General features: G+C 40.9%; 1 protein-coding gene across 3 annotated transcripts in view; it reads left to right on the forward strand.

The window, feature by feature from the left end:
- KIF16B (kinesin family member 16B) overlaps nt 1–16,399 on the forward strand; it is a 156,128-nt gene extending 139,729 nt beyond the window's left edge. Inside the window, exon 27 of one of the 3 annotated variants that reach the window (XR_014786291.1) lies at nt 15,143–16,269. Coding sequence is in view for 2 of the 3 variants with exons in the window: in XM_084824040.1 (XP_084680166.1) it covers nt 15,143–15,301 (159 nt within the window). In the remaining variant the exon portion in view is untranslated. Of the gene's footprint in view, nt 1–1,902; nt 2,146–15,142 lie in introns of those variants that run through there. The other 2 variants (XM_084824040.1, XM_084824049.1) reach the window with 2 other exon arrangements.
- The last annotated feature ends 6,958 nt before the right edge of the window (nt 16,400–23,357 follow it).

The following is a 23,357-nucleotide window of genomic DNA, read 5'->3' on the forward strand; positions in this document are numbered from 1 at the left end:
GGGGTAGAACAGGAATACCCCAATACCACTCTCTGGAATTGGCCCTGCAGGTAGGAGTGGAACCCCTGTAGCACAGTGCCCCCAACTCCTACTTTGCAGGTCACCTTAGGTCACCTGTAATGTTTCATTATAGAAAGAGAGAGCATGTGAGGAAACACAATAGCCTGCTCTGTCTGCTCCCAAACTGAGCACACAGTAGTTTCCTCATACATCCAGTGACATAGAGACTGCTCCCCTGTGGTCTGATCTCGTGCCATTGGGGAATTGGGCAGGACCGATCATGTGGGTCTTACCCACCTGATTGGCTCCCTGATGAGAGGAAGAGTACCAAGTGGTAGGAAAGATCCATGTGATTGTGATATATATACAAGCTTCCCAATGGCATTGGATCATGTGTATGTATTCAGGGAATTTGTGTGTGTCTTCATTTTGTTGAGGCAGGGGAGGGACAGGTGAACCTCTTACTTCTCTCTCTCTTCTTGAGATTGGAGAGGAAACACTGGCATGCTTCCTTAGTGAGGAGAGCAGCCCACTATGGGAGCAATGTGAATGTTCTGTCTCTTTATCCTTCATTGTTTAGACTGTGGAGACACTATATTTGCAAGATTATATTATGAGTGAGCAACTAAGGGAGCAATCCTATCCAGATAGGTGGCCGCCTCCGAACTCGGAGGTGACCGCCTATCCAAAGCAGGGCAGGAGAAGCACGGAGGGGATCGTTCCCTCCGCGCTTCTCCTGCCCTGCTTTTTTGGCTAGACAGCCGATTGCAGATGTCTAGCTGCGGGAGGATGGAGCAGGGAAGGAGGCTGCTGTACAACACATACAGGCAATTACGATCTTCCTGCCCCAGAACTCCCCCAGCCACACCCCTTTCCGGCCGCTCCACTCTCCTCTTGCAAGTGTGGTGGATGGAGCTGTTCCACACTGCCTCCAAGACAGCACGGAAGTGGAGGGAGGTCGGTTCCCGGAAAACAGCATATCCTATGGCTGTGTAGCCACTGTCTAGCGGCCATAGGATTGCTTCCTCCATGTGGATAATTTAATGTTAACATGCTTATCAACATTGTGTGTCAGGGAGAGAAATGTTTAATTAGCTATTGATTAATACTAGATCTATTGTTGCTTTTAAAAATCCAGATAAGCTTATGAAGTAATTGTTGTGTCCTTGGTACTGATATGTATTGCCCATTTTTATTTTATTAAGACCTTGTTTCTGAGCAAGATACTCAGCACTTTTTGGCAAAGGAGAATTTAGGCCAAACGTTTAGCTAGGGTCCAAGTAGCCTTCCCCACAGTACATCCTGAAGTCAACCACATGAATTGAGTTTATATCTAGAACTTCAGTCAGTATCTTCATTTCATGTATAAAGTCATTTCATTCCATACCCAGACTATCACATCAGTCTGAGGTCACTAGGCCAATACAAGACTTCTTTGTTGAATCAGCAGGCAGCAGCTGAGATACTGTCTCTACTTGTCACCTAGAGGGACAGTGCAGAAGGCCACTAGCACCAGGTGGCTGGCTGTAAAATTTGATCACTGCTCTGTGGTCGAGCACCAGGGCTTCCCGAGGCATGAAAATCATCTACTGTTCAGCTTTAACATGGATTAGATATCCACATTCAATTGGGAAGCAAGAAAATGACATCGGTCATTAAATGTTTATTTTTTGATTAAGCAACTTCTCACATAGTCACTGACATCAGTGCTGCATAGGAGTATCGTTCAAATTCATCTGGTAATTTACAAGCAAGCACGTGAGTCTAGCATATGTAATTCCTGTGTAGAAACCAGTTTTGGGGGCTACCATACCGATAACGCTGTCTGCTGCTGTATTGGGAACAGCAAACTGCTTCCAGTCACGGAATGCATGTCTAACTATATGCATTTTCTTATGGCAGTTTCTTTGCAGAAACCTGTGCACTTTCCTCAACCACCACCCGGAGAGGATCTTCCATGGGATAAGTGTGAACCTGTCCAATTTGTGGGTTTGTTGTTGGAGGAGGAGATGCTTATTCAGAAATGAAACACAGAACAAAGTTTCTTACCTCTAACAGTTCTTTCATTTTTTGCATTCTGTGAAGTCTCTTCCATCAGATATGCCATGCACCATCCCCAGCTTGGAACCTTGTAGAGCTCTAAACATGAACAGGAAGCACTGTCCCACCTTCCCCATTGTGGGACTTGTCATAATTTGCTTAGAGCGCATATGCTAAAGGGAAAGAGAGCACCATCTCTTCCTAGTTCCATACTATGGAATGAACGTTTCCATCACACTCAATCCATCCTTCAGAAATTACCTTCTGAGCCATAAGCATGTGGGCCAAAGATTTCCAATTAGAAACTTGAATAAAAACAGTAAGATTGCCGAATGACTAAGATGTTTCCTGGCAGAAAACAGTCACAAGGTGATGCAGGTTCCCTTGCTGCTACTCTTCACAATAGTTTGACACGACCATGAAGCAGGAGGCTTAAAAACCCATGGCTTTTAGTCTTACCACTGAGGTGGTAAATCAGTGTCTGGGATATGAAGCCCCAACCTGCAGTCTGAAGTGACCGCATCCAGACATAGGTTTACCAGCTCAATGAGAACTAACCCTAACTGTCTGGCTTATTTTGTCAATTTACTGGTCTACTGTTGCAAAGTAAACTCTAAATTAATTGTTCTGCAGTTTAAGTACTGCAGTGTTAACTTTAGAGCCAGCCTTGCTTGATTAAATCTGCCTTGACTGACACAGCCAAGAATTTTGTTGATTAAAGTTAATGAATAGAAGTTAATGTTGTTTATCCATTCATGCCATTTGATAACTATAAATAGGGAAATGCTGTCATTATTTGTACGTTTTTTAAACCCTGGCAGAGCATGTGCATTTAAAGTGAGGGAAAGCAAAGGATGCCAACAGTTAATATTAAAATTACTCCTCTTGCAAAGTAAAAAATTACTTGCTAAATATGGAGATATTTTATTTAATTCATTTATGTGGAATTGTGTAACATCGGAATGCACTTTCCTTTAACAAATCAGCAGTTTCGGCAGTCACCCCAAACCTTTTATGAAAAGCAATCTTTTAAAAAAAATCATCCATGGCTATATATAAAGGTGGGGCTGCTACTTGTTTACCCAGGTTGCACACAGGCTGCAGCGTACTTTATGAGACAAGTGGAGTATGTCTATCTACATACGCTGCTATTAAAGCAACGTATTACATTTGATGCCTTATCGGATGTGCAGAGTTTTGCCAACGTACTGTGCAACTTATTAATCAGCATGTCTTGGTATAGTATATAGTTGAGTCTTCTCCATGTCCATGCTATAATGCCGCTTCAACATTTTTTGAGCAATGTAGTGGTAGCTTATTGCTTCATTGTCAGATATGGCAGTAATAACATTTGCCTGTGCTGCTGATACCCATTGCTCCTCATTGTATTGCCAGCATAATGCCAGAAGGTGTGATGCTGCACTGCTGGGGGCAATTGTGTGTGTCTTGTATGGGAGCCCCCAAAATCCTGGAGCCAATACTGCTGTTGCCCCTACTCAGTGTTACCATTATCCTGCTTACTTTTTTCCATTCTTTCACAGATGCTGAGGGTGGGCATATTTATTTCTCAAGAGCATATTCAACACTGCCCCCCCCATCCGCTAGCATGCATTGGGAAGCTAGAGTATCCTGAAGTAAATGGAACCAAGCCAAAATGCTTGATTCTAGAACAGGGCAGGTCAGCAGAACTTGTAGAATGGAGCTCTGCTGACCGGTCCCATTCTGGAAATAAGCATCTCCACTCCTTTCCATGTTTGCTTTAGGAAGCACTCCCCTCCTGTTTTGCTCATGGTGGGTCTCTGTCCCGCTGGCGCAACAGAAACAGCAGGAGAGCAGCAGCAGTATTGGATACTGCCCGAAGTTCTGCATGGTATATAAATTAGGATTTACAATATCCAAAACCCTGTCTGGAGGCTTAAAATCGAGACAGACATGAGAAAAAGGAGGTAAAGAAAGACAGTTGAGGAAAAGAGACACATCTCAGCAAACTAGAGAAGATTTGGAAAAATAAGAAACGTCTTAAGATGGTACTTAAAGGCCCAGTTCTCATGTAACACTAAACCTTTTACACACTCATACAGCGAGGAGAAGGACTGCAATAGTGTTTAGTTTCATTTCCTCCTAATACTGATTTCTCATTACAGAAGAACCAGAAATAATTTGTTTGAATTGTGGCTCTTAATACGAAACTCTTCTGTACTACTCATGCCACCTTTACAGAAAAAATCATCAATATAGAAAGTGTTTTGTATCAGTGTCCAAATTAATACATAGATGACTTTACATAGATGACTTCTGTTTAGTTGCACTAAATTAAAATACAGAAGTTTTAAATTCCTTCTCATCTATCCCAGATGTTCTATATATGCAGAAATGTTAGAGATTTGGGTCCTAGTCCAAAGAAAATTATTCACGTGTTAAGTCCCAGAGAAATCAATGGGACTTAAATTAGTTGTGACAACTGTATCCAATTGATTTCAGTGGGAATTAAACACACCTAATATTCTCTGGATAAGGGCTTTTTAGTTGATTTTCAAGCTCATGGGTTTTATTGGCATATATTATTTTTCAATGCAGCAGTGCACTGCAATATTGTATTTTTGCAAGGGATGTAGAAAGAGGTTTTGAAAGTTATTTTCATTCCATTCATATTAGGTGGTTCACTAGCAAAAGTTGTGTGAAAATATGTCTTACATTGGACAGTATCCAAGTCAAGACAAGTGCTGACGTAAATTACGTTGTGCTAGCATAAGGGACCTCTCTGGTGCAATGCCAATAGTGTTAGCTGGCACAACGTGCTTTCTGGGGAATACTGTCACAGCAGCTAATGCTATTGGCATTGCACTAGAGGTTCCTTACACTAACGCAATGTAATTTATGTTAGTGCTTTTCTTGATTTGGATACTGGCCAATACATTTTGTCTTACTGACTTCCCCTTTCCTAACTCCCTTTGCCCTGTTATATTTAGGGTTAATTAACACAATTAATTTTTTTCTCATAAAGTATTTTTTAATCAATTTTCCGATTGTAGAGATCCTTGTGGAACTAGTTCCTGCAAAATGGATTCAGCATATGGTCATGTGCTCTTCCGCCACTTGCCTGAAAAACTCAAGATGCATTGATGCAAAAGATACAAAACTAGGACTTCCCTGTCTCCCCCTGCCCCCACTCAGGAGGGTCCCCCAACTCTCTGGAGCAGATTTGAGGGCTGCAGGGGGAGGGGAATTTATTTTGCCAGTGGTGTCCATTCCATTGGCAGACAGACACCATCAGATTCCATCCAAAGCTAGCAAAAATCTTGATCAGTGAAACATTGGAATTACTGGCTTTCATTTGCTACCTACACACTGATGCCATAAATGTTACTGTACAGTACGGTTTATTAAGAATCTGAGGGGACATATGCTGGTAGATTTATCAGACTGAAGTTATTGTAAATGGAAACATTGATATCTAATGCTAGATAGTGTTAAAAGAAGATGGAATTATGTAGTTTGGCTGCACAAGTGAGTGAAATTTATACTGTCAGAATCCAGTCCTCTGACATGCCATCAGAATAAACACAGGTGTGTGTGTGGCGGGGGGACAAGCAAGGTAATATCCTTTTTTGTCCGGTTTCCTTCATCCCCTTTGGATTAAGTCTACTTCAGTATCTCAAAGAAATTATAATCAATATCCACATACCGAACCATTGGGCAGAATCCAATGGTAACTGCTCACATGCAGCCAGTCCTGCCAGTTCTGTTCGGAAAGCAGTGCCCACCACTTGCATGATGTAGTGTTTCTGTGGGCAACCTGAAACAAGAAAAAATGCTCATTTCTGGAACAGGCCAAGCCAGCAGACTTTTGCCCTGTTTTAGAAACAAGCATTTCTGGTCATTTGGGGGCTTGCCCCGAGAAGCTCTAAATCTCCGTTGCACAAGTGATGCACGCTGCTTGTGCAGTGGAGTCAGCGGGGCTGGCACAGAACAAAAGCAACAGTGGGGCCTGCACACAGACGGCCAGCACTGAATATTTCCCATAGGTATTTGAATTCTGTGGAGTTTGCCCTTCTGTCTATTTAAATAGGGAAGGATGAATGCTGCTAAAAATAATAGCAAGTGAAACGTTACTATTTCTCTGGTAGAATTTTATGCAACTGTGCTCAGTTAGGAAGAGCTGTCAAAGCTACTAGTTCTATGTCAGCTCAAAAAGAATTATTAAGAAAATTGTTTGGTATTCCGGTGCTGCAGCTTTGCAAGCATTGCTTTAAGGCAGCTTATTATTTTCAGTTTGAGTGTAGGCCTGTGTTGGCATCTCTCTCTCTCTCTCCCCCCTTTTTTGCTCTTCCAGTTTAATTTTTAGAAGGTTGCTAAATTGCTATAATTTATGTTGCATCTCAATCATATATTTTTAACCTTTTAAAAAGTGCCACAGTATAATTTATATACCAGCAATCTCCATGTGGCCAAAGACGGTTTTCATCTTAGTGGGAAAGAACGAAGACATAACTAATGTTGGTGTCTTTAAAAAAATGTTTTCCTATTTAACCTAATACAATCTCCTTTGCTGTCAGATCAGGACAAATTCTTCAATTCTGCCTGCCTGCTCAGTGGTTGGCTATACAGTACCTGTATAGCTCTCAAACAGCGGTTCTCAGCAGTGTTCGGAGCGCAAGTGTATCAATAAAGGGAACACTCCAGCAAGGATGCAAGATACACTTCAGTCTTGTCCCGTTTCAGAGCAACCTTATCAATCATCCCTCAGTTTTTGATTTCACCAAAGGAAAATGAGGGTGATGCATGTCAAGCGCTTGGGCTAGCTGTTTGCCAGGGCCACTCCAGCAAATGACATCCTGTCACTGCTGACCCAAAGATGCGTAGTAAATTCAATTCCTTTGTTGTTTTCTGTGATCAGATTTTGACAGGACACGTTTTAACTAGTGCTCAGGAGAAAAGATTGATTTCCTTCAGTAGCTAGGCCTATTTTGATCTTTTTAAATATGGTCTTATACATCCAAAAAGCAGATTCACAGAGCTACAGAAACTATAAATCACAGGTTTTCTTGCCTCTGACAGTCTAAACAGTGTTTTCCACCATTGGCAGCAAAGAACATAAGCTTTAATGTGTAGACATAAGGAATATTAAGTCCTATGGATTCTAAATGAATTTCATTTATTAAAGTGCAGTTGGATGCATTACTGCAGATAATTATGGCAGGTTGAACTTGACCAGCTAGGACAGTTAATTTGATTGATGAGGCTCAGTGTAATTCAATACTATGTGTTCATGCCAGCAGAGGTGCACTGGAAAATTCTCTAATAAATGGAGACCACTGCAGTAGACACTGCAGGTAATGTTATGTTTTGATTGTCATAGTGTGAGAACAGCAACTCTTACCTATGCAACTACAGGTAATGGCTTCACCCTGGTTCGAAGCAATTTCCTTACATCAGGGGAGGGCAGAAGGTAGAACAGGATCTACTGGTAGATCTCTGGGTAATTTGCAATAAAGCAGCAGGGGGTTTCAGGCTCCCAACTTTTGAACAATAACAACAAAATGAGTTTCCTCAGCTGAATTAGTTGCTGAAAAGAAGAACATTTAGAGTAACCAGAAATTGACTTTTGTGTGAAAGGACTGTGAGCCCAGTTCAGTTCCGGTATTGCAAACAACTTCCTAGGCTCAGAACATGTTCAGAGGAACCCCGTTCTTTAATTTTAAATGCATGCCTTTTGCAAATGGCTCTGGTTGGTGGTTCTTGGTGTTTTAATAAAATACAAAGTAGATCCAACAAGCCGGAAGTCTGCCCACCCTTACATAAAACTTGCTGAAAATACAAACTTCAAAGGACTGTGGAAACCATTCTGATCCACAGTCTTATTGCAATACTCGCATACCAGGAAAAGATTTAAAGAGACTATGGTGGAGTTTAAATTTAAATCAAAGTCTTTCCAACATATAGCTCATGTTATCAACACTAGGTCATAACCAGCTACAGCAGCCTTCCCCCAAACTGGGTGCAATAGCATGTTTTGGACTTCAACTCCCATCAGCCACAGCAAGCATGGCCAGTGGTCAGGAATCCTGAAAGTTGTAGTCCAAAACATGGAGGGCACCAAGTTGGGGAAGGCAGAGCTACAGGTAGGGCTGGCATTTCAGCAAATTCATTTCATTTCAGCAAATCCCAAAATGGGAAGAAGAGGGGTGATACAAATTGTTTCCTGTCATTTTGGGAGAGAAGAGTGCATTATTTTCATTTGCAAAAGGTGCTGGTTTTGCAGCAGCAGAGTTCTGGCCACTGCCATCTTACTTCCCAGAGGCACTCTGGGAAGAAAGACGAAGGTAGCCTAGCCGCCTTCCCACTATATTGGAGAAATGATTTTATGAGGCCCTTTGATATTCTTTTGAAATTCAGATTTCAGTGTGGCTTACATTACTGAAGCAAGGAGGGGATGGGTCGAAGCAAAGCATTGTTTAGTTTTATTACACAACTTTCTGTAAACTGTAGGGGGAAAATTAATAGAACCTCAAAGAGTTGCTTGCTTTTGTAAGCTACAAGTGCTGCAAACACAAACCTTTTCTTCATAGTAGTTTGCAGTGCACAAGATGTAAAACACTGTATGTATATATAATAGTAATGATAAAAAAGAAAACTTTTCAGTTAAGCTCTGCTGTTTGCTTCACAGATTGTCACCACTTGCAATAGATTATGAGAACAGTGTAAGTGAACTGCATTCCTTGTTAATATGTCACAATCAAAAGAGCAATAATGGCTCTTCTTGATTTGCCAAAAGCTATTAAATTTTTAATAATTTTAATAACTTTAAATTAAACTTAAGATTTATGTTGCATAGCATAAAAACCTGAAACCTCACATTGTGAGATGGTGCAGAAAATGTTAGAATGTCATCTCGGTGCTAATGTATTGCATATCACATGAACTCGAGGCCAGTTATAGAAAACTTCCCTATTAAAATTATTTCTAATATGGTTTTAAATGGCTACAGTTTCACACCTGCCCTAATTAAAGCTTGAGCAAAGTTGCTCAGCTCAGTCAATAAAGAAGTAGATCTAAATTTTAGCAGGCTTTCTCACACTTTTCTTCTTCCTCTCAGGGGTGTTTGAATGGGAAGGTTGACGATTTGAAGGTGAACTAAGCATAGCTTACACAATATAGATCAATTTAGCCTGTCTAAAGGGCATAACAATGTAGGACAAACCAAAAAGGCAGTACCATCACCTTTTCAAATCTTGGGTCAGAGCTCTGTGCTGTAGCAACATGCGTTGAGCCTCGAATGAAGTTTGAAGTGAGCGCTCCCTTAAAACATTTCCTTACACATTCAGTAAGAAAAACCTCTTTGCAAAACTGTCAACAGTCTTCATAACTGTGTGCCAGCAAGATGCTTAAAAAGGAGTTGAAGCCAAACAAAAGGGCAACACCACACCAGTAAAGCTTGAAGGTACATGTCCAGTGTATTGAAGAAAATCCAATTATAGACATCTAATTAAATTACTTACTCATAAACCTGATCATCTGTGTACATTCCAAAGTGATGTCTTTTCATCAACAGTTTTTTGTTTTGTTTTTAAAGTAGTGTATGTGTAAAGATAATAAAGAGTAATCTTGTAAGTCAAGATATAATCATTTAAAATGTTGGTGCATATTTTCTAAGACATTGGCCTTCAGGTGGTGGGCCAAGACTCACAAATAGGTTGTTCCCTGACCATAGGTGAGGCATATCATTGGCATCACTGTATTTTAGTTTTTTGGTTTATTGTAATATGAGGGAAAGGATTAGGGAGAGCAGGTGGACACATTGAGGAAATGGAGAGATAATGACCAGATTCAAAGGAAGAAGAGTTCCTTTACTTTTGATATTTGTATAACCATTAAAGTGCAGGATTTGTCTCCTCCTTTTTATCTGGTCACCCTAGCTCTCAGAATAAGAATGAATATATATGCTTAAAATATATTATTGCAGGTTGAGGAAGCTAGAAAATAGTGTTTTATAAACCAACATAATGCAAAGCATAGCAACCTGCTAGTTAGGCTGCAGTCCTATAAACGCACTCATTCAGGCTTATTTTTGAGTCGGGATAAATATGATTGCACTTTTGGTGTCATTTATTATTTATAAGAATTTGTATACTATGCTTGCAATGGGAGCAGCTAATCAAGTCCTGAACACTCTGTCCCCAGGTTGATTAGCGTTATGTCTGAACCCGCACTTCTGGCCTGTCTCTTCTATGACAAGCCAAAGAAATAATCCTAGAATCAAATCATGCATTCTTTTTCTGGCTTGTCGGTGGGAGAGACAAGCCAGAAGTATGGATTTGGATGTAAAGCTGAATAGTTTGTGCCCCAGATTTTAATATGAGGACAAGCTAGGTCTTAATAGAATTACTTAACTTTTTAAAGAAAGAAGTGTAAGCATAGGGTTGGTGCAAGTGTTGTCCTCTCCAAAATGGCTTTTAATATATTGTGTACATAGTCTGTAGTGAAGAGCTCTTTTCATCCTCTGTGATAGTCCACAGGGGTTCTGAACTTCAAAACCAGCAGGAGCTTCAGTGCCTTTTATAGGGGCACCAATAGTTGCTATCCCCACAACTTGTCTGCTGCATCCAAAATTTAATTTCGTCCCCTCATTGAGAGAGCGGTGTGTGTGTGTGTGTGTGTGTGTGTGTGTATGAGAGAGAGAGAGAGACCTTGCCTTGTGAACTAATTATGACTAATGCTGGCACAACATCTGTTCCCTGCTTTAAATTACTCCTTGTCTATTGGCATTCTTTTTAAAGGAACTTCTTCATGCATCTTTTTAAAGTGTTCGTATGAATGTTAATGTAACATGTGGGGAGACTTGAATACAAAATCCACCCCCCCCCCCAAGCTTACATGCCAACTTTTTTGGTTATCTGTGCAATGTGCAGTATTAGCATAATTCATTTCTGAGAACATTAGCAGTAACTAGAGAAGCTAGTTAAGTTTATATAGAGAAACCACTACTAAAAATGGAGGCTGTATTTTATTGGGGAGATACTTCTCAAAATAAATTAGATGCTCCATGTAGCTCTCTGAACTGTACACTTTTCAAAGGATATTGTACTAAATAGATTATCTCCCCCCTGAGTCCATGATTAGTGTGCAATGTCATGGGGATACAGCAAGGCTGTTATCATTATCCAGTTTGTAACGAAGCAAGCTTTGATCCTTTTACTATGTATAAGTTTTTCCTTACAGCTGCTTACATTAAATCTTAGTTTTTGAATTAGTCGCCATCAGATGTCATTTCCTACATACATTTCATTGCCACAATGCATTTGGACACTTCATGTGCTTTTAATAATCCCCCTGAGATATCATAATGTTTTCACCAAGTGTTTGATATGTTTTGCATAAATTTTCTTCATGACATAATAATTTGTCACTTACAATTTTTTATGCCATTGACTTTTCTAAAGGAATATATTTTCCCAGAAAATATGTTGATTGTTACCTGTTTAGAACTGAGAATTTCTTTGCATTTAATTACTCTTCACCTGTAGCATGGTGGTGATAAAAAGGAAGGTATATAATACAAAAGGCCATGGTGGCTTAGTGGCTAAGACGCTGAACTGCAGACTGGAAGGTCGGCAGGACAGCAGTTTGAGACCCGAGTGCTGCGTGACGGAGTGAGCTCCCGTCTTCAGTCCCAGCTTCTGCCAACCTAGCAGTTAGAAAGCAAGAAATTGCAAGTAGATAAATAGGTACCGCCTCAGCGGGAAAGGTAACAGCGTTCTGTGCAACGGTGTTCAGTCATGCCGGCCACATGACCACGGAAGCGTCTTTGGACAGCGCTGGCTCTTCGGCTTAGAAACGGGGATGAGCACCGCACCCTAGAGTCGGATACAACTGGTTGGGGACACCTTTACCTTTTCTTATATAATACAAAGCTTTTATCATCAGAGAGGAAGAGATTTCTTACGTTCTTATAAATATAGTTAGTGGAATTCAGGTAGAATAAATCTGAATATTGTACCTAATGCAGTCCAGAATCTCTGATCATCTCACTGAAGTTTCCAAAGTGCTGGTAAACGAAGCAGTATTGAAACACCTAAAGAGTAACATAGGACATTGTCTTAGGGCCGGACTAGATGGTCTTAAAAAAAGATTAGCAGTTGTGGGTTTGACACAAAGAAACTAACAGTTTTAGAAATAACTAAAATCCACAGAAGTATGTTATTCACCAAACAAAAATATTTATGGTCATATGGATATGGTGATAATGTTGGAAAATAACTGATGGAATCAGGACAAGAAAAAATTGTATTCCACTAATAAAGAAATCAGATAGGATATTAACTCTACTAAAGAAATAATACAAATCTTTGTATACATTAAATTGTTGAATACAAGTCTTTATATTCAAAATCCAGACAAAGTAGCTATTCGGTTTTTTCTTCAGTCTTTAAAACCAATCATGCTTGCTAAGATGAAAGGAAATGTATAGTAAGATTAATATAGATTAGGTTACAGAACTAAATAAAAAGCTAAAGAATAAGACAGGAAGGCATAAATAGATTTATTTTTGAATGCTCTAAGAAGTTTGCAAATTTGCTTGCTGAAACCTATCAAATGCAAGAAACAAAATACATTTGACTGGGAAAATTTCCCAATAATGTAATGGAGTATTATATTAATAGCAAAACTAGTGTATAGTCCTATAAATCTATATCCCTCCTTAACTCCCTTCTTCACCGCAAAATTGTGTAAGGTTACTGAGTAGCCATACATCTAGATCAATCACGTTTCACACCCAGTCATTCCTTTAACTTCTAGTACATGTAGGTCTTAGGGTGCAGTCCTATGGTATGTGTCCTGGCTACTTTTAAGCCCCCAGCCTTGCGCCCCCTGTGCTGCATTTTAGCTAGATGGGCGATTTTGCCTGTCTAGCAGAAGTTTCAGGGAGGAGGAGAGAAGGAGGCTGGGTGGTGATAGGAAAAGGCATAAGCCAGCTGTCCCAACCTCTTCCCCAACCCCAGGAACGCCTCCTTTCCCCCTCGCCTCTGCACTCTGCTTACCGAGAGTGGAAAGGCAGCCAGCACAGTTCTCTCCACACCCGCTACAAGGGGGAAGGGAGCACAGTTTTCTGGCTTGCAGCCCTGTCCTCGAGTGCAGAGCCAGGAATATGAAAAATCCTATGTCCCCAGACACTGTCTAGGGGACACAGAATTGCTCCTTCCATCAAGTATATTAAGGAAGTTAAGACACCATCATTTTCTTGTGCCAAAAAGGTATCTGACAGATTGGAATGGTCTTAAAACATACATAATACAGGCATTTCGGTTTGGTCCTAATTATGCAGAAGTGAATAAACTCATGCCCAAGTGCCTCTTTGAGCATCGACAGTGCATTTTCTGAAAAGGTTACTATTTCTAGAAGTACTAGGCAAAGCTGTCTCCCGTTATATTATTGTTTCCAGTTTTATTCTGGGAAAGAAAAGAAGTGAGAGTCAAATCAAAGATTTGCTTGTAAATATAAGAAAAACGGTGGTTGGGCATTCCAATTATTAAACTATATTATTATGCTAGTATATTTAAGCCAGTATCCAATACTGCCTGCATGGTAGCAGGGCCTGCTGCTAGTTAAATGGGAACCTAGCAGATCCAGAAGCAATCTGAAATAAGCAGAAACACTCATTTCTGGAAGAGCACAGGTTAGCAGAGCTTGCAAAACAGAGCTCTGCTGGCCACTCCCATTCCAGAAACAAGCATTTCTGTTTCCAGAGTTACTTTTAGAACTGCAAATTCCCCATTTCACAAGCAGTGAATGCAACAGAAATGGTGGAGGCTGAGCGGTACTATTGGATACTGCCCTTAATTTGTTACTACAGTGGTTTTCTAAAGAAGAAAAGTATTTCCTTCAATTCTGTTGATGGATTTATGTGGTTTTATCAAGCAGCGTATTTGTATACTGTTATATCATCAATACATTACTAGAAATGTGGAATAAGTTTCAGGAGAAGATAGCTATTGTATTCATTGTTGAAGCTTTTATGCTTTTAAGCAATGCTTTTAGACTAGATGGATACTTGAAAAACTGTTAAAAATATAGGTTAGATTGGTACAAATCATTATGCATAGATAATACATTATCTTTAGAATAAATGACCATGGGTAAGTAGCCAACTGTTTATCAATATTAATAGCTGAAACTGCATCACATTCAGGACATAACTAATTCTGAGAAAATTGCATTTTCAATCAAGAAAAGTTGATCCCTGTGATGTATTGGATTCCTATGAATATAGACACTCAGAAATTGTACATATTGAAATGAAATCAGGATATGAAAAGTCAGATACCAGAAGATGTAAAGTCTTTTCTATTTCAAAAGGAATGCATTTCTCAATATCTTCATCATTACAAAGGAGATTTTTTTTATAAAATGGTCTTCCGGTGGCATGTTTTCCAGAACATGGGAAACATGCTATCATTGGGGTCCCATCATGATGTGTGCCTCCTCACAGCTATTCCCTCCCCCTCATAAGAACATAAGAAGAGCCATGCTGGATCAGACTATGGGTCCATCTAGTCCAGTACAGTGGCAACCAGCTGTCGACCAGGAACCCACAAGCGGGGCATGAGTGCAACAGCACCCTTCCACCCATGTCCACCAGCAACTGGTGTACATAGGCTCACTGCCTCTGGTACTCCCTCCAAATGTGGGAGATCCTAATCATAGGTCTTCCGTGTCATATGTAGTTTGGCCTTTATTCATCAAACGAAGATGCTTGCTAATAACAATATCCAAAGAGCATTGTAGGCTCACACAAGGTGTTTGTGCTAGCCTAGTAGAATGTATGACTTGTTTTCTTTGTACTGCTTACCCTCATCTCATGTCACAAACAGCATTTCAAATGTCTCTCATTTTCAGAAATCATTAGCCTTATGGAACTAGTTTTACAGTTCTTTGGGTCCTGGCTTCTTTAGCGTTTGCATCCATTTCACATGTTAAAAGTATTTATATTTCCGGTGTGTTTCCTAATTTTCTAGTGTTTTTCTCTTTCTTTAAATACTTCTGTAACCAAAGTAATCTATTCTCCATGTCACTGTTGTGATCCTGGCTTCCTTTTCCTTCTCAGAAATACCTCAGAAACTTCTTTGGCACAATGCTCAACACTCCAGCATCCCCACTGCATGTAAATAAAGAGGACCTGACCCTGTCAAAACATGATATTTGTGAATTTTCATCATTCTTCAAGAAAGGTGTATTTGACTACAGCAGCCATGGCACTGGTTAACCATTGGAGACCTCACTACTTATTTGAAGAATAAACTCATAGCCTTGTCTTCCTTTCTGCTTTACACGCTTAGTAAAAATAATATACAACAGATTGTTTTGCATCCCTGGAAAATTTCCACCAGAAATACTGGCTGTTAAAAAGCAGCCTTTTAACAGTTCTGCCTAGACCTGGTTCATTTTCTGGCATAGAATATGGAAACAGTTTGCTACTGCATGTTGGTTTGAGATGATACAAATTTCTCATGCTGTTTGGATCCACCCAACAGCTGAAGTTCTTTCTTGCACACGTTTTCTGGCAATTTGTTACAGCCTCCCATTACCACTTCCAAGGACTTTGATTATGCTCTAAACAGCCAGACAAGCTTATTCCCAAGTAGGTTTCCTGTTTTTGTTCTGCTCCAATTTTTAAAACTGAATTTATGCACTGTTGTTCTATGTGCATCCTAAGAACTGCACTTCATCGATTTGATCATGTCATTTTCATATTCTGCATATCACCTTAAATTTGAATGTTTACAAAATATATACTGTGGATTACTTAAAATCCTGTAGGTCTTCCATACCTGATTACCCTGATGTAAAGACTTTTTTCCATTAATTTAAAGGAAAAGTAAGCAACAACTATTGAAAAATGTGAGATCGGGTTTTTTCACATTTTCTAATTACATGGATTGTAAGTGTATATTATGCATCATACAGTGCTCATGGCTATGCATAAAAGACATTCAGCATGGAATCTTATTTTTTAACTTTTTTCCAGAAAGGTGTAACACTATCTCATTAACTGAGCCTTAGCTGCAAAAATAAGAATTAAAGTTATTTTATTGTGCTTTAAAATTTACTCAGGGCTTATTTAGAATTGCACATGTATAGAGGCAGCAGTATATATTTTGTAGAAATACAAATGGAAAAAATATTGTGACCTACAATGGAGGCATATACATATTCTGTACATAATAAAGATTTAAAAAACCAAAACCCACTCATTGTAACTAACTTCAAGGAACTGTTAAAGTCATTTGTGAACTCTCTTTCATAGAGTACAAAAAGGATTTTCCTGTCCATCAGAATGGAGCCTTAAAGATTTTTTGGTATTAGCCAACAAGTCTATTGGATTTCATATTTCAGGAGAAGTTAATCTTGATTTTATTGTTGCAGAGGGGGTGGGGGGAATTCTGTTCTTCATGTAGGATCTTCATAGACTTTATTCTATACTTATATTAATGCTAATAATAGGAGTTCTGTTCAGAGAGGTTTGAGGCAAACCTACTCTTTGAAAATGGGGTATCTAGGCCAGTTTCCAGGGCATCTTCTCTTAGGATGGAGCCACACACAAAAAAGATAAAAGTAAACAAATACTCTAAATCAGGGATGGGGAACGTGGCTCGCCAGATGTTGGACTGCAACTTCCATCATACTTCACCAGTGACTATGCTGTCAAGGGCAATGGGAGTTGCTGTCCAACAATTGGAGAGCCACACCTTCCCTGCCACTGATCTAAATGCATTTGTGGGCTTCAGATTGTGGGCTCAAATCAGATCCGGGGGAACCCTGGCTTCTTGTTTTCCAGGACTGGATCAAGGCCATGATGGGCCCGGGGGCTAGCAATTTGTCATGGGCTCCCTACTCTGCCCCCAATACTGAAACTATACACGACATGTACATTCACAGAGAGGGTGTCAAAGTTATTTTATGTACAACAATGAAATAACGTTTTTACTTCATATTTTAGTGGAAATCATGTTCTATACTTTCCTGGAAGCAAAAGACTAATACCTCATCCATGGTAGAGACCTCAAATGCAAAGCTTCCCTTTTACAGCATATAGCATACAGATTCAGGGAAGATAAACACACAGATACTCTCTCACAAGTGCACGTTCAAGCGATACAAAATATCTCACTGCCTCTTTCAGACAGGACAGCAGCAGACACAAAGCCAGGGCTGGTCCAGGACATTTTGGTGCCTGAGAGGGACCAAAAATGCCACCACACTCACATGATAACCTTGGGCCCATCACTGTCTCCCAGTCTTCCCCAGCCTGGATGTTTTGGACTACAACTCCCAGCATTCCTAACCATTTGGCCATGCTGGCTGGGGTTGATCAGAGTTGAAGTCCAAAACATCTGAAGGGCACCAGGTTATAGAAGGCTGGCCTAACCTATGTCATAGAACTGTTGTGAGGATAAAAATGGGGAGATCTTTAGCTCCTGGTGGAAAGGCAGAACATAAATATAATAAAATAAATTTTAAAATAATATACTAGAAAGCATGATTGTCTTTCATTATACTACTAGCTATTCAAAATATGCCTTCCTAGCATGTAAGATGGCCAACCGTGCACTGTATGCTTCCTTACTCTATGTACACAATTTACATTCATGTGCAGTACAGAAAAGATGCACCCTGTAATCCTCTTGGGAATTTATCTTATAGAAACCCTAGGGAGGGAGCTTGAAGATTGACACCAAGTCATATAACTTGTACTAAAAATTCAAAATTTGAAAAACTTCCTCTTTTTCATATGCCCCATCCATACATCTTCATCTTCTACATGATCATCAACTCAAATGTTATTAACAGCACAACACTATATATTTCTACTCAGAAGTAAGTACCACTGTGTTCAGTTGAATTTACTCCCAGGTAAGTGTATAGGATTGCAGCCTTACAGCACAATCCCATACATATCTACTTTGGAGGGTGGGAGGAGTCCCATTGTGTTCAATAAGGTTTCCTCTCAGGCAAATGTGTATAGAGTTGCAGCCTAAGGGTGCAATCTTATGCATGTTTAGACAAGCCCTACTTGTCCAAGGCTGAGGCATGCTGGGAGTTCTAGGCTTGTTTCTGTCTAAACATGCATAGGATTGCACCCTAAATCTCTTTTCTCCCTCCCCCTTTCATGTTACTGTTAAGGCATAGAAAGAACTCAATGGATAAAGAAACTTGGGCTGAAATGCTAAATACACTTAAAGCTTTTTCAACATGAGGAATTTATTGCACACTCATAATTCCTTACAGTTGTTTACAGATTCTTTAGATGATGATGTGACCCTCCAGTTTCACTTTTGTTTTTTAAGAGCACTCTGGGGTTATCTTAGAGCAGGGAAAATGGAGTATTATTTCTGAAAGTGAAAGAAAGCATATTTTCCTACTTGTGTAGTTTCATTATTCACTATAGCACAGTGCCACCTAGAGGTTATGTAGAAGAAAAACAGGAAAAGAAAAGCTCTTTGTGTAGAGCTGGGATCTCAATCCTGCAATGAAACCGAAAGTAGATTCAGCAGATGAACAGCCTTGTGTAGTAAAGCTCTTACTTACTGGAGAGCTGGTGTGTTGCTGTTCTGCTGCAATAAGTTCAACTAGGAGGGTGTCCATGCAGGGGGTAGTTGACTGGGCAGGGAAACACTTCTGGCATCACCAATAGCTGAGCCAGCAAAAATCGCACAAAGGCCACCATTTCGAATTCCCCATGTGTGCTTACACACAGCTTCCTCCCAGAATGCAGGACACGGAATAATGGGCTCAAGTTACAGGAAGACAGATTCCGGCTGAACATCAGGAAAAACTTCCTGACTGTTAGAGCAATACGGCAATGGAACCAATGACCTAGGGAGGTGGTGGGCTCTCCCACACTGGAGGCGTTCAAAATGAGGCTGGACAGCCATCTGTCAGGGATGCTCTGACTTGGATTCCTGCACTGAGCAGGGGGTTGGACTCGATGGCCTTGTAGGCCCCCTCCAACCCTACTATTCTAGGATTCTAGGATTCCTGGGAAGGGATGGCAATGTTGAATGGCCAATGAGAGTCCCTGACTGGTTGTCAGTTAAGGGAGGAGGCAGTGGACTAGACAGAGAATAGTCTTAAGTTGGATCAGTTAACAGTGGTACAGAACCCAAGTGCCAAATGCAGTGGTCCTGGGGTCTCAAATCAGGCCTCCCGACAACTATTTGGTGGCTTCCCAGCTTTTGTGGAGTTTTTTTTCCCATTCTAAAAGGCTGAAATGCCTCTCCTAAGGCTTAGTTTATAGTTTTAGGCTAACATATGCTGGTATTTCTGCCTTTCTCTTTTACTTTCAGCCCCACCCACCACTGGAATGCAATCCCCAAGAGTTCCAAAATGGAATTCACCCCTCAGGCTGGGAGCTGAGCTGAGCTCAGATGGAACAAGGCCATAAAAAGAGTCCAATCTCTACATTACTACTCTACATTACTACCCTGTCCAGGTAAAAGGGTATATCCTGTACCCTCTTATCTGGGGCTAAGGCCCATTTAGCTGAATGGGACTTACTTCTCTGAGTAGATATATAAAGGATCACACTGTTACTAAACTGTATGCAAACATTCTCCTACTCCTTAACTTCACACACACACACACACACACACACACACCTGCATTTCCCTAAGCAGCAGACCAGATAACAACTGAAGGATACTGCAGTGGTGTCACACATGTCTCTCTCCCCCAGCAATGTGGGCATAACAACAATGGGCTACCTATCTTGCAGGACTGAAGTAACCCATACGCAGCCACAGTGCCATCACACACACACAATATGAGTATGTTGTGGCTGAGATTATTTGCATTGGCAGGAGGATTTTTTAAAATGTCTACCAATGCAGAAAAAAAAAAAGTATGAAATAAGACCTGAGCTATAAAGAGCATGAATTCTTGTTGTTCCTACTAACTATTGTTTGGGGCTGGATCTGCTACAGCTACACTAAAATTCTGGATTTCTCCATTGTTGTCTATGGGCAGTAATCACTATTCCACAAGGATAGACACCCCCCCCCCCAACAGGTTCAAAATTAGTGCTGTGCTGAATCTTACCCTCTATTTTTAGGAACTTTTTCTCTCCCTGTGAAAGAGGCATTGTTTTTTCTGCCTCTTTTGCAGGGAAGGGGAGCATTTCAGAGAATTTTCTCCTTGGGGAGGGAGACAGGGTTTCTGCATACCTTTTTTAAAAAGTTTATTATTGTTGTTGTTGTTGTTGTTGTTGTTATTATTTCTTCCTGCTTTTTCCCCAGTACTGGCACTCAAGGCGGCTTTACAACATTAAAGACTTGTACAGTTAAAACATATAAATAGAAATATACAATAGTTAAAATATAATTAAATCATCAGTATTAAAATTGTATAAAATATCACAATGTAAACAGACAACAATATAAACAGTAATACCAATCCATCATATTCTCACAGGCCTGACTATCCCCAAAGGCCTGCTGGAACAAAAAAGTTTTTGCCCACCTGCAAAAACATACCAAGGAGGGTGCCACTCTTGCCTCCCTGGGAAGGGAGTGCGAGTCTTGGGGCAGCCACTGAGAAGGCCCTCTCCCACGTTCCCACCAGGCAAGCCTGTGATGGTGGCGGGACCATGACAAGGGCCTCCCCTGAAGATCTCAGGTCACGAGCAGGCTCAAAGGGTGAATGAGTGCCTGAATGCCTATTGGAGAGGGAGAGGACACGTGGTCTCCTGGGTGTTCAGAAATAACTGCTGGGCTGGAGAAGAGTCCTGGGCTCCTGCAAGTGGAGGGGGTGTTTATTTCAAAAAATAAAAACGGAAAGAAGACCCCCCCCCCAAAATTGCCCACACTTAAAAAGGTATGTGGAAACCCTGTCTCCCTCTCCAAAATTCTCACCTCTCCGAGCCTTTTTCACCAGAGTTTTCATCCCCACCACCCCACCCCCGAACTGCCAACAATGGAAGAATTGAAATTTTTAACACAACACTATTCAAAATGAGCCAGGAAGTCCCCTCTGCAGATAAGTGGTCACTCTACACTTATATGGGCTAGCCAAATATCAGTCACAGCTGTGATTTCACTCATTGGTAAAAACACACTGAAAGGTGTTAGCAGGCTCATTTCTCACAAAATGGTTGTACAGAAGTGTGCCTCAACATTTTGACTCATATCTCAGGTTCTATAAGGGCTAGAGACTTGCTCTCTTTTTAAAATTAATTCAAAAGCTGGGAAACTGAACTAGCTAGTGCCACCTCACCCCTACCCCTGAGATGGTGTAATGCGGCCTACAACTCAGTGATTAATCCACCCATGTTATTTACTAGTAGCGTGCCCATGCACTCTACCTGGTCACTCCCACTGCAAATGGGAGCAGCTAAACAAACTACAGACCCTTTGGCTGTAGTTTATCGTTATGTGTGAACTGGAAGCTGGCTTGTCTCCTGGCAAGCCAGAGTCATAAACCAACAACAAACCATAGCTTTGTCTCTCATGGGAGAGAAGAGCCAGAGTTCCTGGCTGACATGTAATAACAAACCCTGGACAGAAGGTCCATAGTTTGTTAAGCCAGTCCCGCTTGCACTAGGCTTGATCAGACAGTGTACACAAGCATGCTGCACGTAGCAATAAGCCCCTGGAATCCTGCCGTATCTTTATGTCTGGACTTTAAACCGGAACAATGGATATTTTACAGGCATCTTCCTATTTAATGTAGTTTTGGCTTCTTCACAACCGCTCCCCTTTTTTAATGGCTTATTTTTTAAAGCATAAATTTTGTGTGTGGGGGGGGGGCATAGAAACATATTTGAAGAAAAACAAGCGAATTAAGCTTCAAATTAGTATTATGCACTGCCAGAAGGTTTCTGGCTTTCTGCCATCTATTAAGGCTATATGCTTGAGGCTAAGCTTTCTTTATATTTAGACATTTGGCTGCATTGTTTTAAAAGGGATTTCTCATTAAACTCTTCCCCACATGAAAGACTGCATGGTTACAAAGCTTCCACTTGTGCTTCTGAGATTCTTAAAAGGGGTTTATTAACCTCTGTGTTCCTGGGAAAGAAAATTTAAACACACACCTCCCTTTTAATTTTTTTCCCTTGGGCTGGGCTGAAGGGAAGGCTCCCTGGCAATGGGTCTCAGAAACACCCCAAGCAGCTGGGCAGACTAGGGAGTGGCAGGAGATTCATCCTGACTGGTGGCAGCCTATTAGGAAGTCTTTTTCTTGGGAAACCCTCGTAAAGGAGGGGTCTACCAGAGGGAAAAGTCACCCTCCCCTCCCCATCTTGTAACAAGGATGCTTAGGAGCGATTGTTTGCCCCACCCAGGCCATCTCTAGATTTCACGGACTGACTAGGGCTTCGACAGGAGCACCCACCATGGTGCTGGAAAATCCACCCACAGCCCCAGAATTTGGAAAATTCAGAGTCCATTAGCCTCTGAGGGCAGACTGTCCTAATAGGTCCCCCATGCCTACAGAGGGGAATAGTCACTGCAAGGAGATGGTCTGACAATGACAATGGAGTAGATGCAAAATCACCCACATTTAGACCACTGTCCTGTCCTGTCCTGTAGAGAAAAGCAAATCTAGAGCATGACCTGCTACATGTGTCAGGCAGATGACATGTTGGGACAGCCCTATCGTTGTCATCATGGCCATGAAAGCCCTTCCAAACAAGGTAGCCATGGAATGGATGTTCAATTCCCCCAGAGGCACTATTCTTGGGGTCCTCAACACCAAATCCAAGACCACCTCAATCAGCTCAGGTTCAGGTAGGGAGACTGATGGGCAGCAAGATGGATGACATACTAGCACACCCTAATCTGCCCCAAGAGCCCAGCACCAAACACTCGACTGGCACTCAAATGGACAGGAAGCCTAGAGAGAAAAATATACTATTTTTGTTCTTATTATCAAACACTTGAAGCTTCTGGCATTCACTTACAAACACCTATACATTGTGCCCCTCTCCAACTGTCCTTTTCGTGTACATTTTTTTTTCATATAACATTTTGATCCCTTTAGATACGTAACGTTAGTTTCTATATGCTTATTGCCAAATTCTGCCCTACCTCCCACTTTGAAGATGTGAAACATATTTATTTTATATGCTATACAGCTGGCAAATGCGCTGGGGGCAGTTTACAAACATAAAAGCCCCCCCCCCGCCCCAAAACAACAAATACAACAATTAAAATAACATCATAAAACATTAAAGACATTAAGGGTGTAATCCTATCGGATCTATCCTTGATACTTGTAAGCCTCTGAACTTGGAGGCTTATGAGTATCCAGCGCAGAGTGGGAGGCGC

The sequence above is a fragment of the Heloderma suspectum genome, chromosome 1 (assembly GCF_057233095.1).
Source record: "Heloderma suspectum isolate Gila_16-S chromosome 1, 16-S_ref, whole genome shotgun sequence".
Lineage (NCBI taxonomy): Eukaryota > Metazoa > Chordata > Lepidosauria > Squamata > Helodermatidae > Heloderma > Heloderma suspectum.